At 45.9% G+C, this 12,910-nt stretch overlaps 4 protein-coding genes across 4 annotated transcripts; 2 read left to right on the top strand and 2 right to left on the bottom strand.

The window, feature by feature from the left end:
* Positions 1–1,888: 1,888 nt before the first annotated feature.
* On the top strand, positions 1,889–2,779 carry F4817DRAFT_362508 (V-type ATPase; the record flags this gene model as incomplete). Its single annotated transcript, XM_049306533.1, has 4 exons — positions 1,889–1,960; positions 2,118–2,251; positions 2,361–2,545; positions 2,634–2,779. The coding sequence occupies 4 exons, from the start codon at positions 1,889–1,891 to the stop codon at positions 2,777–2,779; spliced, it is 537 nt and encodes a 178-aa protein (XP_049153874.1).
* Positions 2,780–2,847: 68 nt separating this feature from the next.
* F4817DRAFT_353740 (uncharacterized protein) lies at positions 2,848–5,788 on the bottom strand. Its single transcript, XM_049305428.1, has 5 exons — positions 5,292–5,788; positions 4,913–5,178; positions 4,594–4,860; positions 3,391–4,539; positions 2,848–3,327 (listed from the first exon to the last, which is right to left on the bottom strand). The coding sequence occupies exons 1-5, from the start codon at positions 5,395–5,397 to the stop codon at positions 3,232–3,234; spliced, it is 1,884 nt and encodes a 627-aa protein (XP_049153873.1). The 5' UTR covers positions 5,398–5,788; the 3' UTR covers positions 2,848–3,231.
* Positions 5,789–7,257: 1,469 nt separating this feature from the next.
* F4817DRAFT_353739 (TPT-domain-containing protein) lies at positions 7,258–9,309 on the bottom strand. Its single transcript, XM_049305427.1, has 4 exons — positions 8,609–9,309; positions 7,921–8,550; positions 7,681–7,871; positions 7,258–7,625 (listed from the first exon to the last, which is right to left on the bottom strand). The coding sequence occupies exons 1-4, from the start codon at positions 8,888–8,890 to the stop codon at positions 7,586–7,588; spliced, it is 1,143 nt and encodes a 380-aa protein (XP_049153872.1). The 5' UTR covers positions 8,891–9,309; the 3' UTR covers positions 7,258–7,585.
* A 1,442-nt stretch (positions 9,310–10,751) lies between these two features.
* Positions 10,752–12,624, top strand: F4817DRAFT_309822 (NAD(P)-binding protein). The gene is made up of 4 exons (XM_049299909.1): positions 10,752–11,049; positions 11,114–11,255; positions 11,309–11,844; positions 11,902–12,624. The coding sequence occupies exons 1-4, from the start codon at positions 11,010–11,012 to the stop codon at positions 12,426–12,428; spliced, it is 1,245 nt and encodes a 414-aa protein (XP_049153871.1). The 5' UTR covers positions 10,752–11,009; the 3' UTR covers positions 12,429–12,624.
* Positions 12,625–12,910: the final 286 nt, after the last annotated feature.

The raw sequence follows: 12,910 nt of genomic DNA, 5'->3' as shown, positions 1-12,910 counted from the left end.
GATAATTTTTATCACACCAGTCCGAAGCTTACAATAACAGGACCAGATGCTATAACCTAAACATCGAAGGTAACTTCTATCAGTGGGCGCCTAGATTGTTTAGTTATATGTACAGCCGTCTAAGGCGAAGCAGGCGAGGGGTGTATCAAGTACAGTGGAACGGATTCGTAAGTCGTGCGTGGCCGGCCGGGGCTAAGAACAGATCTAAATGCGTGGGAAAACGGTATAAGAGACGGAAATAAGAAATTTGAAAAGAATAAGAAAATGAAAAATAAATAAATCCAGCAATCCAGTTGCTCGGCGTTGGTGTGAATAGAAAGCCGGGGAGTTCGGTTAATCGAGTGTAACGAACGACAAGTTAGAATAGCTGAGCCACTCCGGCTGAGCCAAGGTACTTGAGGGTCTCAGGATGCTATGCGCACGTATGCTTTGTGATATGAACCGGGGTTGTCAAATCATAAATGGGAGGCGATCCCCACTTGGCAGTAAAGTCACGACGAAGAGTAGGGGGAGAGACTGTAGTGGGGAGTCCGCATATAGCGTGTAGACTTGGCACATCTGACGCGCGTCCATCCAAATTCTCGGCTAGGTATCGCTGACTACCTCCCCTCAAAGAAGTCAGGGGCTGTGAATAGTCATTCGTAAGAAATAAAGCTGGTCTGTTTGCCCAGTGACCGCAGTGAGCTAATTAGCTCTTCGTTGTCGACGTAAGCAAACCACCATATAGCATGATTCTGACGAGCAAGGCTCTAAAAAAGACATTAGCATCCTGATACGTTTGGCAGTATCAAGTTGTTGAACAAGGGTCCATTGGGTCCATTGGGTCCATTCTGTCCATTCTGTCCATTTTTCGAAGGGGCTTCCAAGCAACACGTCAAACAGCCCTAAGCACGGATCCCGTAGAGCCGCCCAATCGTTATTGTTTCACTGAGCTCAAAATAGCTCTCTAGACTCTAGTGCCGGAATGCCTAGATCTTGTTAGCGATACAAAGTAACGGTGTCCGGGCATCTTTCCCTTCTCACCATGGTCCAACAGACTAACAATATCCAACGGTCTTCTTGGCATGGGACGAAATTTAATAAATTTAATTAGTCGCAAGGCTGAGGCCAGTGAAGAGCCGCTTGGCGCATACCCAGACGGATATAACGGAGATGCTTTTGTTAGGTTCAAGCGAGAATCAGTGACATAACAATTGTAAACGCGCATTAGTTTCCCAATTGAGGCTCTTTGCGAAAGAACACGTAAGAACGCGCAAGCCGGAAGAGCTAGTCATATGTATTAAAGTGCTGTCCCAAATACCAGGAAATCCAGAATCCCCAAGTGACACCCGAGGGAATTGAAATACCTAGGTTAGGGCTTAATAATTGCGGAAATCATATCGAACCTTCCTCTGAGTCTAATATTCTTAGTCACCAATTAACTTGTACTACTTCCTACGTAATAGTCCTTAAACCTTATACACAATGAGGCTTCCAGTTGAGGCTTTTTAGGGACGCCACCAAGGAAGCCCCATGATTAACCTCCGTGCCTATCACAACTCGGTTTAATAATGAAGCCACTAGCATTCGACTACAATTAGTCCTATAGACGAAGTCTCTCCTCGCTTCTCATTACTATGCTTACCTGAAGATACCTACACGGCATGTCCTAACAGCCAATCAACCAGCAGCTTATTCTTCTGCCTGCAAGCTACCTTGTCTAGATGATTAGCCTAGGACTTGTTCAACGTAGTATACCACATGAATATATTCGATGTTGCTTCCTACAAATGAGGGGAAGGTATTTCTTAGCTTTTACTACCTGCTACGATAGCTTGTTTAAAGTGAATAAACCCACCTCACCATATTGAAGTCGTACATCTACAGCAATCAAGTTACGTTGGTTTCCATGGCCCAGCAGACAATACTATCCGAGATGAATACCGCGTTCGCCCATGCGGTCTACGAGGCTCGCTGGTCCGTCTCTTACACCTTACTAGATCCAACTAGACACATCACATGCTGACTAAATAATCATCTATACAGCCCAGTATACGCTGTACGTGCTGAGTCCCTTAGCCCTATTCCATCAACTCGCTACGTCTTACAACGACATATCTAACCTCGCGCGTCCCTAGTCCTTCTTCGGAGCGATGGGTTGCGCAGCCTCCATCATCTTCACAGTCCTGGGCGCATCCTACGGCACCGCCAAGTCAGCCGGGGCAATATTCTCCTCGGGGATAATCCGCCCAGGTCGGCTGATGCAGAACACGTACGCTCCCCCTCCCTTCCACACCCCGCCTCGAAAAATATCGCTATAGGCCTTGGGGCGCTAGGGAAGGAGAAATGCTGACGTCGAGTCGCCACGTGTACGCGCGCAGGCTCTGTGCGATCATGGCTCAGATCCTCTCCATCTACGGCCTGGTAGCCAGCGTTATCATCTCGGGCGACTTAGTCGAGAAGATGCCCTTGCACCAGGGCTTCCTCCAGCTAGGCGCCGGTATCAGCGTCGGGCTTAGTGGCCTCGCGGCTGGATTCGCCATCGGCATAGTTGGGGATGCGGGAGGTCAGTCTTTTACATATAAGTCTTTTCTCCGCCCCTTTTCTTAAGGGGTTATTACAATTGAATGCTACCATGACTGATAAAACCGTAGTAAGAGCTAGTAGTCAGCAGCCGCGACTCTACATCGGCATGGTTTTAATCCTAATCTTCGCCGAAGTCCTTGGTCTTTACGGCGTCATCGTTGGAATCCTAATGTTAACCAAGTCGAAGGAGAACGTCACTCAGTGTCTGTACTGATTTAGCGGATCCACCCCCTCGACCTATAATTTTTCATAACGTATATGTGAAGAGCACTGGTCCGTGGCCCGCAGTAGTATACTCAAGTTATGATAATAGTATAGAGTGTTAAGAGGCTACAAATTACTTGCCCAGACCCTTGACTTACCTAATTGGAGTTTAGAGTCCCAATCTCTCGATCCTCGGTGTTATTGCTGTGAGCTTATAGTTTTGGCGTAATAGGTAATCATATTGAAGACAAAACCTCGAGTCACCTTGTAGACTCCTTACTCCATTAAAATTATAATCCGGCCAGGCTCTCGTGATATATCGGTTATGTTCGTCTTATTGATTATCCATTCCGAATGAGGCAAACCATCGTAGCATTATAAAACAATGTAATCATCGTCTGGCAAGACCCGTGCCTTAGCCGTAGGGCGCTTTAGCACCCGCCGGTCTTTCCTCTGGACGCTCTACGTCTCATCGATCTTTTCAACCTCGGCTCTCGCCTCCTCCCACGTCTCTTTATTCTTTCTCGCCCATTCGATTTGGCTCTTCGCATAGGCAAGCTTGAATTCATTATCAGTTATCTTGCAATAATAGGTTCGAGATGGATAGTTAGATAAACCTACCATATAGCGCTTGAGGTCATCTTCTTTCTCATTTTGGAACCTCTTTAGATCTTGCAGGATGCTTGCACTCGCGTCCCTCACATCTTGCGCCGCCGCTACCTGAGCTTGTTCTAGTTGCTCTATACTCTCGCGTGTCTTTCCTATGGCGTCACGCCGAGTCCTCTCTGGATCTACATCAGCAACACCTTGTATCGCATGACGTATCGGACCAAAGATCTTATTGGTGATAGAGTTGCCACTAGGGACCTTCTTATGGTTCGAACTAGAGGTTGACCTCTCAGGAACTCCCACTCTCGCCGAAGGGGCTGAAGAAACATCTGCATGGCTTGGAGGGAAGTCTGAATCAATGGATGCTGTATCCTCCCCACTGCTTTCTCTATAGTGCGGTGTTGAGGTTTCTCTCATACTAACCGACCTTCGAGGCGCGTGGACTTGATAACTTCCCCCTATTTGTTGGCTGCTGCTGAGATACTGGTCAATTCGCTTTGCCTCAGCCTCGCTACTCTCTAGCTGCTCTAAGAGAGCCTTTTTCTTGAGGAGCTCGTCGTTGGCCATTTCTTGCTGGACTCTTTTCAGAATCCTGTACCGTAGTACGTTACGAACAACCCCCGCAAATTGGGCACTTTCTCTCATGGGTTCGGCGAAGCTCGCCCCAAGCGAACTTGACAATTCCTCTGTCGCGATGTATGACGAATCTGCAGCTTGACCTACTCTCTCAATAGCCGCAGCTAAGGACGGGGACGGCTCGGAGAGCGCAAAAGCATTATACTTGGCACCTAAATCTGAAAGATCTGTTGCTAGAGAACTTAAGTGGTTGAGTGTACGCCTGTTGACTTTCTCCATCGGTCCCATTAGTGCTTGCTCTAGTTCTTTGATTGATGCTTCGAAGGTGATAAAGTACGGATCTAATTCCTGTTCGTTTAAACCATGAGCTTCAGGAGGGAACCGGCGGAGGATCTGAGAAGCAACGGTACTAGAACTGTCAAATACCGGACCTGGAGGTGGATTCACGGGCGTCTTTAGCTTGGCTGAGGCAGCCGGCACCGGAAGGTATGAGTGCGCCGGCGTAGGGTTTGCTGTATCTAGCGGTGGTGCTTTCATAATCGACTTCGGAATAGATGAGATAGGATGCGAATGTAGCACTTCATTCTATTATCAGGTTAGTCGTAAGAATGCGCTAGGGCGACATAAATGCGCGCATACCCAGCTAACATTCGGGTCGAGGAACCTCCATAAGACCCCGTCGTCTCGAATATGTTCCATCCGCCGGCAGCGGTTCAAGAAGACAGCCAACATACGCTTTCGCAAGTCGATAATCTGCTGGTCTTGCTTCGCATTGGTTGGGTTTGCAGCGTAATCGGCCATTGTATGCTTCTCAGGAATCGGAGGAATAACAAGGGTAGGATGAAGCCTAGTCAGCGCATCGCGTAGTGACGCAAATTCCGAGTATCGACGCCGGACTTCAAGGTCCTAAATCCCATATGAGCATGACAAGTTGCTGCTAAGCCGGATAGAGACGTACCCCTGTTCTGATCGTATAAACGATATACTTGCCGCCGCTCTCCATACTCTTTCCAGCATCCGTGATCAGGATGGGAAGCTCTGGATTTTCGTAGAGAATCTGCTCAATCCGGCTATCATAACCACCTGGTTTCCTTCGCTGCGCCTGGCTATTCTGAGTCCCATATTCATCATCGCTATCGGGGTCAGTAATCTGCTGCTGCCCGTAGGTAGGAGGTAGCGGAACATCTTCGCTGGTAGAAGACGGGGTGCTCGGGCGATGTTGGTCTACATATTCCCAGTCGGGATCAGCCTCGTCAGGAGAGTCATCCAACGCTATGTTTTCCCACATTATTTTTCCTCGATCCAGGCAGGGTAAGAAGAATGTGGGCTTGACTTACAGTCGTGAGAACCAGGAGAAGTAGGGTGCGCAGAAGAGGATGTGATGGAATCACGACGCTCAAAGCTCGTGCCGTAAGGGTTATTGTCTTCCTCATCGTTCCACATAGTGATTCACTTGCGTCTGCGGTAGCGCACCAGACAAAGCTATACTTTATAAGTGTTCAATAGTGAGGATTCTCAGGTAAACTTATACGCATATAGTCGCCAGGGCGTTGCGACGTTCGGCAACAAATAATGGCGAATGTGGGGGAGGGGGAGAATGGATGAACGAGCGCAAGCTGAGAATTAGGTACTCTTAACGTCAATTCTGAAGAATGGGCCTGTGCCAATACTATCTTGAAGCCCCCGTGTAGTTTCGAGATACTTGAACGTATCAAAAATAGAGACAATATGCGCTCCGTAGGTTTATTGAATGGAGCTTATGGGGGGGGGGTCTGATATGTAGCTGTGGGATGGTGGAAACCGGAAGCCTTGTGCAATTACTATGTACAGAAGTACGAAGTAGGATGTGACTGCTGGGTGAGGTCATGTCTTAATGGCACTTGGGCCGTGCTTATCAATATACGCTAACCTTTTTAGCGTAGATAGTACCTAAGCTAAGAGATCTATAGGTCCAAACGTAGTTAGCGCCAAGCTTAGGTACCTACTACAGTCTACAATACATATGTGCATAAGCCGAGCTCCGACACGAGCCTCACATTGATAATTCATATGGCCCGAGTGACAATGTCGAAGGATCGCGGCTATATTTCTATAAATTTGGTGTTGGGGTTTTAAGCTTAGCATAGGGAACACTATGTTGGTAGAATTAAATACCGCCTATCATCTCATAGATGGAATTTTCCCACGGAATAGTTACCCAGGTAGCCTTCGAAGCTAGACGTAGCTTTATCATTATCTTAATGGACTTCGGGTGATCTCTTGATATATGTACACATATCAATACATATGTACCTAGATAGGTACCTAATAAAAATAAAAATAAATCAAATAAATAGCAAGTAACCTTCTTCACAACCCTAGAGCCTGCTAGAGAAAGCAACGAAAGTCAACGTTTGCATCGCCTGGAGGCAGTGTGATACCAGGGATACAAAGGGAGCGATCATGTGCAAGCACAGAGGATGCGCTCCCTTCGCGCAAAAATAAGAATAATCAAAGATTAAGTCATCGTGTGACTCTTCCAGAGATTAAACTGAAAAGAACAGATACTACACTTGATCTAAGCCAAAAGGCAAAGAGAGCTGAAGAAAACAAGACATGTAAGGAAACGCAGAAGGTCTCATCAATAAATAAAACCTATGTCTAAAACGGTGGGGCAGGCAGCCAGAATTATGTCATCATTGTTATGGCAGGTGGCTGCCAGCCTCCAGGTACTTCCTAAGCAACAGTACCCCACCAATTTAGCCAATCCCACCTACATATATTTCCAGTTCCTCTGTCCGCATTCTAATTTATCTTTTCCTTTCTTCTTCATACTTACCTTGCTCAAAGAATCTCCGCTCAAGAATGAGGATTCTTAAGGGGAGAAACCTGCATTGCACAGCGCGGAGTTGACCCTCTTCTATTATCCCTCGTGGATCGTAGCGAGTGCAATTTTTGTTGTCCTTTTATTTTCATTGTGACCGATGCCGATGCGCATCGCCATGAAGAAGATGGGCCTTAAGGTTCAGCACAAGAGCGTTGAAAATATTAGGAGTTCGACATGGAGATTCAGGATCATATTTGCGTGGCCATCAACACATGTAGATACTAAGTCATAGTGTTATATCGATACAACTTGGACTCTCGACTGTAGAACTTGTTACTATGCAGGCTCCCACCCGACTCGACGGGTTAATTTGACTACACACTCAGGTTCTAGTTTAATAGGTACCTACCTACTTAACTTATATTTAGCATATGCCCAGCTGCCTCACTGAGATCCATTGGCGTTGTAATCCCAGATAAATAAGAAAAACACGGGAGGATATTTATAGTATCCGAGAAGCATAACTGCTGTCTATTAAGTATCGCTCTAATATCTTAGCCAACACTTCTGTGTATGATGGGTATCGTATTGTACACCTACTTCCCGCAATTCCCTCGGAAACCTTACGACGCCTTCAAGTACCATCGAGACCTGCTAACAAATACTAGCACACCGATCGTAAAGGCCTTCCGTATACCGTCCTAACGCCTAGAACCATACGATCAATAATATATATATATGAGCTTCTAGTAGCCCATTGGAACTATAGCTCTATCTTCCTGGCTGCTGCACGGAACGATAACCCCCTTTGGTATTTCGTTGCCTTTAACCGCGAGTTGCCTGCCGTAGCATCACAGCTGAGTACCTAAGTCATATTTAGCAAATCGAAATTAATGTCTAGAAAATTCATGTCAACCTACGTGACAACCCCCCCTATCGCAATAAGAACGCCTATGATTGATTTGTCACCGACAGACCTGCCAGATGTAGCCCAGCCTAGTGCCACTATGAGACACGTTTTTAGATGCCCGACAACAGTACTCGAAACTGGACCTGTTTGTCCGATAATGAAAAATTGCGACAGGTTGATCAAAGCAGCAAATACGCCAGACTGTAATATTAGCACAAACTTCAATATTGCATATGTCTCTTCATCTTACCGTCAATATCATGAACCACCGAGCCGCCGGGACTTCCGTCCAGGTAGGGAATGTATCCACGAAAGGGATAGCATAAAGCAGGAGGAATGCTGAAACGGGCGCCTGGTTGAAGAGTAGTTGCATACTCGACACTTTTAGCTTTCGCTGATAGCTTTTGATCCATACCGTATATAGCGACGAAGCAAATATACCACTAAAGGCGAATAGCACGCCTAAACTTGACGTGCTCTTTACATTGGCGTCATTTGTCGGGAGCGAGTCATAGTAAGAAACCATACCAACACCTAAGCAAGCAGGGATAAGAGCTAGAATGGCGTTTCGAGGCAACATGGACCTATATAAAATAAGATCCATAGTTGCAACAGTCGGAGTAAGTAGAATGCGCGCAACCTGATAGAAAGTAACGGAAGAGAAGGCCAACGATAAATTTGGAAGGATAACGTTCAACGACATGGCGACAGAGAGGGGGATGATATCTCGCAGAGCGATACGGCGAGGACTAAAGTACGCGAAACGAGGCCGCGACAATGTGAAGAGAAGCAACCACGTCATAAAGAAGTGAAAAGCAGCAAATGTTAACTGCACAAGCTTCAAAGACGGATCCGAGAAGATGGCCTTGTTTGTGAAAACCTAGCGGATTATAAAAGTTAGTTACACCCGTAAGATAGAAACGAGAGGGAAAGCATACAATGCCTATCGTCGCTAGAGTGTTTACTACTATCCAGAAAACAGCCCAGCCAAAACGACTATTTGGGGGACTCAGGGTAGCTTGGTAGTCCGTTCCCTTCTCCAATAGTCCATCACCTTCCTCGATGTCTTTAGCATTATCTTCGCCTGCAGCGATGCGCTGAGACTTGTAATCGTTATCAATGCCATCGAAACTGCCGAATCCTTCATTATCGTTTGGATTTACTGTGGACGACGAAGCAGCGGATGAGGGCCGTGCAGGGTGACCACTTAAAGATGCCATATCGAGCGGCGCAAGACATGTGACGGGACCTGCCCAAGTTCCCGTCGCCCACAGTTGGTAGATCTAAGCATGTGGAGAGAGATACTATTGGGCTCAATGATAAAGGAAAGTGAGTAAAAGTATCCTCTTGTTCTCGAAGCGCAAGATGACCACCTAGGTAGTATTGGTGACGATGGACAGATTCCAGAACAGATTCCAGAACAGATTATTGGTGGTTTGGTCGCACTGGCTGCTATTTTACATAGCTGCTATTTAGCCGATCTCCAGGCGGGAACGGAACGTGGAGTCCACTAAACTTTATGTGCCTAGCATGTAAGTGGAAGTACCTACCTGCTGGTGGCTTTCCAAGAGGTATGAGATAACCTGTTTAAATCGCGTGTTACAAGGGGGTGCCGAGCAGCCGACTTGTTTGAATTGCAGGATAATGGAATGCAGGATTGGCAGCTTAATAAATGGATCTGAATTATACTTGAATGTACCTACCTGCTCTAAGCTCGTGGCAAATATGTACATAGGCACAAACTTTCGTTGTATCAACTTACATGCACTTTCCCATGATTGAAAACAAAAACAGAATGGACTTTCTAACTTCAATGTTGCCATCTCTCAACCAATTCACCAATCGTTTTACTGCACATATGCTTAGGTAGGTTGATACAAGGTTGATCCACTTGGCTTTTTTAACAATGATAGCAAGCATGATGATATAAGACGGGAGGTAGCAAACGGCACCATGCAAGCTACCTGCTTACGGGATAGGCAGATAGGCATCCTTGAGGTTGGGTAGGTCTACCTATTCATGGGATGATATTAGGTAGTTGTTCTGACGAAACTCTAATATGTAAGAAGAGGTGCGAACATTGTAGCTATATCTCTAGGGTATCTAGGTAGATGATTAGGATTTAAACTATCATCTATATATTTTCAATATCTGCATATAAAAACCCGGCGCTACGGATACTTTGTTGAAGCATCGTAACTTGAGTGTTTGATCTTTCCCCGGAGAATAATTACTTACCTTTGCCTATAAACAGTGGGTAAGTGCTACACTTCTTGGGCCGAGGGTGTCACAATGTGGGCTAAGGAGGATTATGATTGCCATATAATTACCTACATGTAGGTAGATGTAATTAGAAATGGGAGAGTAGGCGAGATATGAATATACGATTTAATCATACCAACTCAATTCTCACCTGGGCATCTTGTAATTATGACACGTAAGCTAACGGCTTGGATGTTTTGATATATTTAGCTATGACTTATATACACTTGATATGCTGGTATGTTGCCCATTACCTAGGAGCTTCAATGTTTAATATTCAAGTTACATCTTACATGTATGTATGTACTCAGGTACTGTACATTATGGTGTGGCCCGGCGGGCTGCATGTGGGTCTATGTGCTACAAAGTTGCCCGTGTACCTGCCTAACCTCATGGCCGATCGCTGCCGATCGATAGTCTTGTTAAATTATCTTAAATGTTCAAAGACGCGCGCCGTCATTTGTTTCAACTTGATTGATTCGGTTCAATATGTAAACCTGTCTAGACTGACGAGATTTGTTTATGCTACGACTTTCATTTTTTACGAGGTTCGACCATAAGCCGGCTATTGCGTCTTTATGCCGAGTATAGCAAGGTATAATACCTATTGCCAGATCTCTTAGTCGGACTGCGCTCCTAGCCAAGTCTTATCGACCTATTGTCTAACGTGTACTTCTACATGTTCACGAATGGCCGAATCTAAGACTAATCGTATGGGTATAACCTAGCTGCTCTTGCGTTGGCGTACTTCGTTCCCGGTTTCTGGGAGTTAGGTTGTCGGACAAGCTAGAGATTGTCTTGTATCGAGTTGCGACTCGAGACTTGCGACTTGCGACTTGCAACCTGCAACCGGCTGTTCAAAAGATCTGCATCTGGACATCTGTCCACCCCGGAAACCCTCCTGTGCTAGACGAAGAACAGAACGGACCTTGTTACACATTTCTCCTAATTATTCGGATCATATCACACGTCTGACCTCTTCCTTACTCAAAGGATCCCAAAGGACATTTCATTCATACACTTTTCGAGCCTCGGACTGATCCACCGGCGAATTTCTGGGTTCTCATTCTGCACGCTATGACCGCGCCACACCTAAACGGCACCAATGGGGTGCAGTGTAAGTGCTTGCTCGCAACGTCACCCGATGCTGACCGAGACGACTTACCACATTGCGTATTTAGCTCCTAATAATAAGGCCATGAAGCCTAGGTTCTTCGAGGATTATGGGATTTGGAAGCAGGCTCCTGTATTGACCGGGTCCACAAAGTTTGAGGCCTTGCCGGATGTCAAGAATATTATGATCACTGGTGGTGCCGGCTTTATGTAAGTTTCCATGAGCCTCAAGGTTCCACATTACAGCTAATAAATGTCCGAAGAGCTTGTTGGCTCGTCCGTCATCTCACCTTGACCTACCCCGAAGCCTACAATATTGTGTCCTTTGATAAATTGGATTATTGCTCATCATTGAACAACACCCGTATGCTCAATGATAAGCGAAACTTTACGTTCTACCATGGAGATATCACCAACCCTTCCGAAGTGCTCGATTGTATGGAGCGCTTCAACATCGATACTATATTCCATTTTGCAGCTCAGTCACACGTCGACTTGAGTTTCGGGAACTCGTATGGATTTACTCACACGAACGTGTACGGCACTCATGTTATGCTAGAGAGCGCGAAGAAGGTTGGAGTGAAGCGATTTATTCACATATCTACTGATGAGGTATATGGCGAGGTAAAAGACGACGATGATGATCTAATGGAAGCGAGTATTCTATCTCCAACTAATCCTTACGCCGCGAGCAAAGCCGCCGCCGAAATGCTTGTAAACTCTTACATGAAGAGTTTCAAACTTCCAGTCATTATTGTCAGAAGCAATAACGTCTACGGGCCACATCAATTTCCCGAAAGTAAGAAACAGATTCAAACAACACACGAGAACACGCACATAACTTACCACGATGCAGAAATAATTCCTAAATTCATCTGCTTGTTGAATCGTCAGAGGCCGACGGTGCTCCACGGCGATGGGAGCCCTACCCGAAGATATTTATATGCTGGCGATGCGGCTGATGCGTTTGATACGATCCTACATAAAGGCACCCTCGGCCAGGTCTATAATGTAGGATCACACGACGAGATTTCTAACATTCAGCTATGTAAGATGGTGTTGAAAGAGATGGACATCCCTCACGAGAGTCAAGAAGACTTCAACAAGTGGGTTAAATATACGCACGATAGACCATTCAACGATCATAGATACGCCATCGACGCTACTAAACTCCGACATCTCGGTTGGGATCAGAAGACCTCTTTCGCTGATGGGTTAAAGATCACTGTTGACTGGTATAAACGGTTCGGCGAAGAATGGTGGGGTGACATTAGCAAAGTCCTCAGCCCTTTCCCGATTGTCGTTGAAGCTGAAGTGGTATCTGACAAGGAAGAGATTTGTGACGAGCCTCAGTTACCAAAGAAACGGAAGTCGCCTGGGTAGTGGTTATACGACTGGAGTCCGGTTCTAGATGGGCGCAAGAACCTCCATAGGTTATCCGGCACTACCATAAGGAAAAATGCGGTGGTGGGAATTGGGGTTGATCTGCGCAATGAACCCCAAGACTTTAAGTTATAGAGTGTGTTGCTTTAAGTAGCGTCATAGACGGAAGAAGATGCAAGCGGCGTGAAGAATATTCCCATTGCTACTTGAACGGATGATTCTCATCAGGTATTCGATAAAGCTAGATTAGAGGTCATGATGAGCTTGTAATAAATTTGCAATAAACTTAGAGGTAACTATAACATTATAACATATTGTGATAATGTCTAGGTGTAAGTGAAGGTTGTGGTTAGACGGTCTGCTAATCGCGCTTTGGCCTGCATGATATACGCATGGAAATATCATCATATTCTGTAATTCTCTCCTATTCGGGGATTATTAGCGATGCACGTCCGAACCGGAAATCGCTTCCAGCATATCAC

Source organism: Daldinia loculata, assembly GCF_022478755.1.
Source record: "Daldinia loculata strain CBS 113971 unplaced genomic scaffold F4817scaffold_98, whole genome shotgun sequence".
Taxonomy (NCBI): domain Eukaryota; kingdom Fungi; phylum Ascomycota; class Sordariomycetes; order Xylariales; family Hypoxylaceae; genus Daldinia; species Daldinia loculata.
This window is presented reverse-complemented; position numbering and strand designations above follow the sequence as displayed.

Bases quoted from the DNA above. Each gene is read 5' to 3' on its own strand.
- F4817DRAFT_353739 (XM_049305427.1), bottom strand. From the start codon at position 8,890: ATGGCATCTTTAAGTGGTCACCCTGCACGGCCCTCATCCGCTGCTTCG. The intron at 7,872-7,920 runs GTAAGATGAAGA...CTAATATTACAG, and splicing joins GGTGGTTCATGATATTGACG to TCTGGCGTATTTGCTGCTTT. The intron at 7,626-7,680 runs GTAGGTTGACAT...AATATGACTTAG, and splicing joins GCGATAGGGGGGGTTGTCAC to GTACTCAGCTGTGATGCTAC.
- F4817DRAFT_309822 (XM_049299909.1), top strand. From the start codon at position 11,010: ATGACCGCGCCACACCTAAACGGCACCAATGGGGTGCAGT. The intron at 11,050-11,113 runs GTAAGTGCTTGC...TTGCGTATTTAG, and splicing joins CGGCACCAATGGGGTGCAGT to CTCCTAATAATAAGGCCATG. The intron at 11,845-11,901 runs GTAAGAAACAGA...ACCACGATGCAG, and splicing joins GCCACATCAATTTCCCGAAA to AAATAATTCCTAAATTCATC.
- F4817DRAFT_353740 (XM_049305428.1), bottom strand. From the start codon at position 5,397: ATGTGGAACGATGAGGAAGACAATAACCCTTACGGCACGAGCTTTGAG. The intron at 4,861-4,912 runs GTACGTCTCTAT...TATGGGATTTAG, and splicing joins TTTATACGATCAGAACAGGG to GACCTTGAAGTCCGGCGTCG. The intron at 4,540-4,593 runs GTATGCGCGCAT...ACCTGATAATAG, and splicing joins TCGACCCGAATGTTAGCTGG to AATGAAGTGCTACATTCGCA.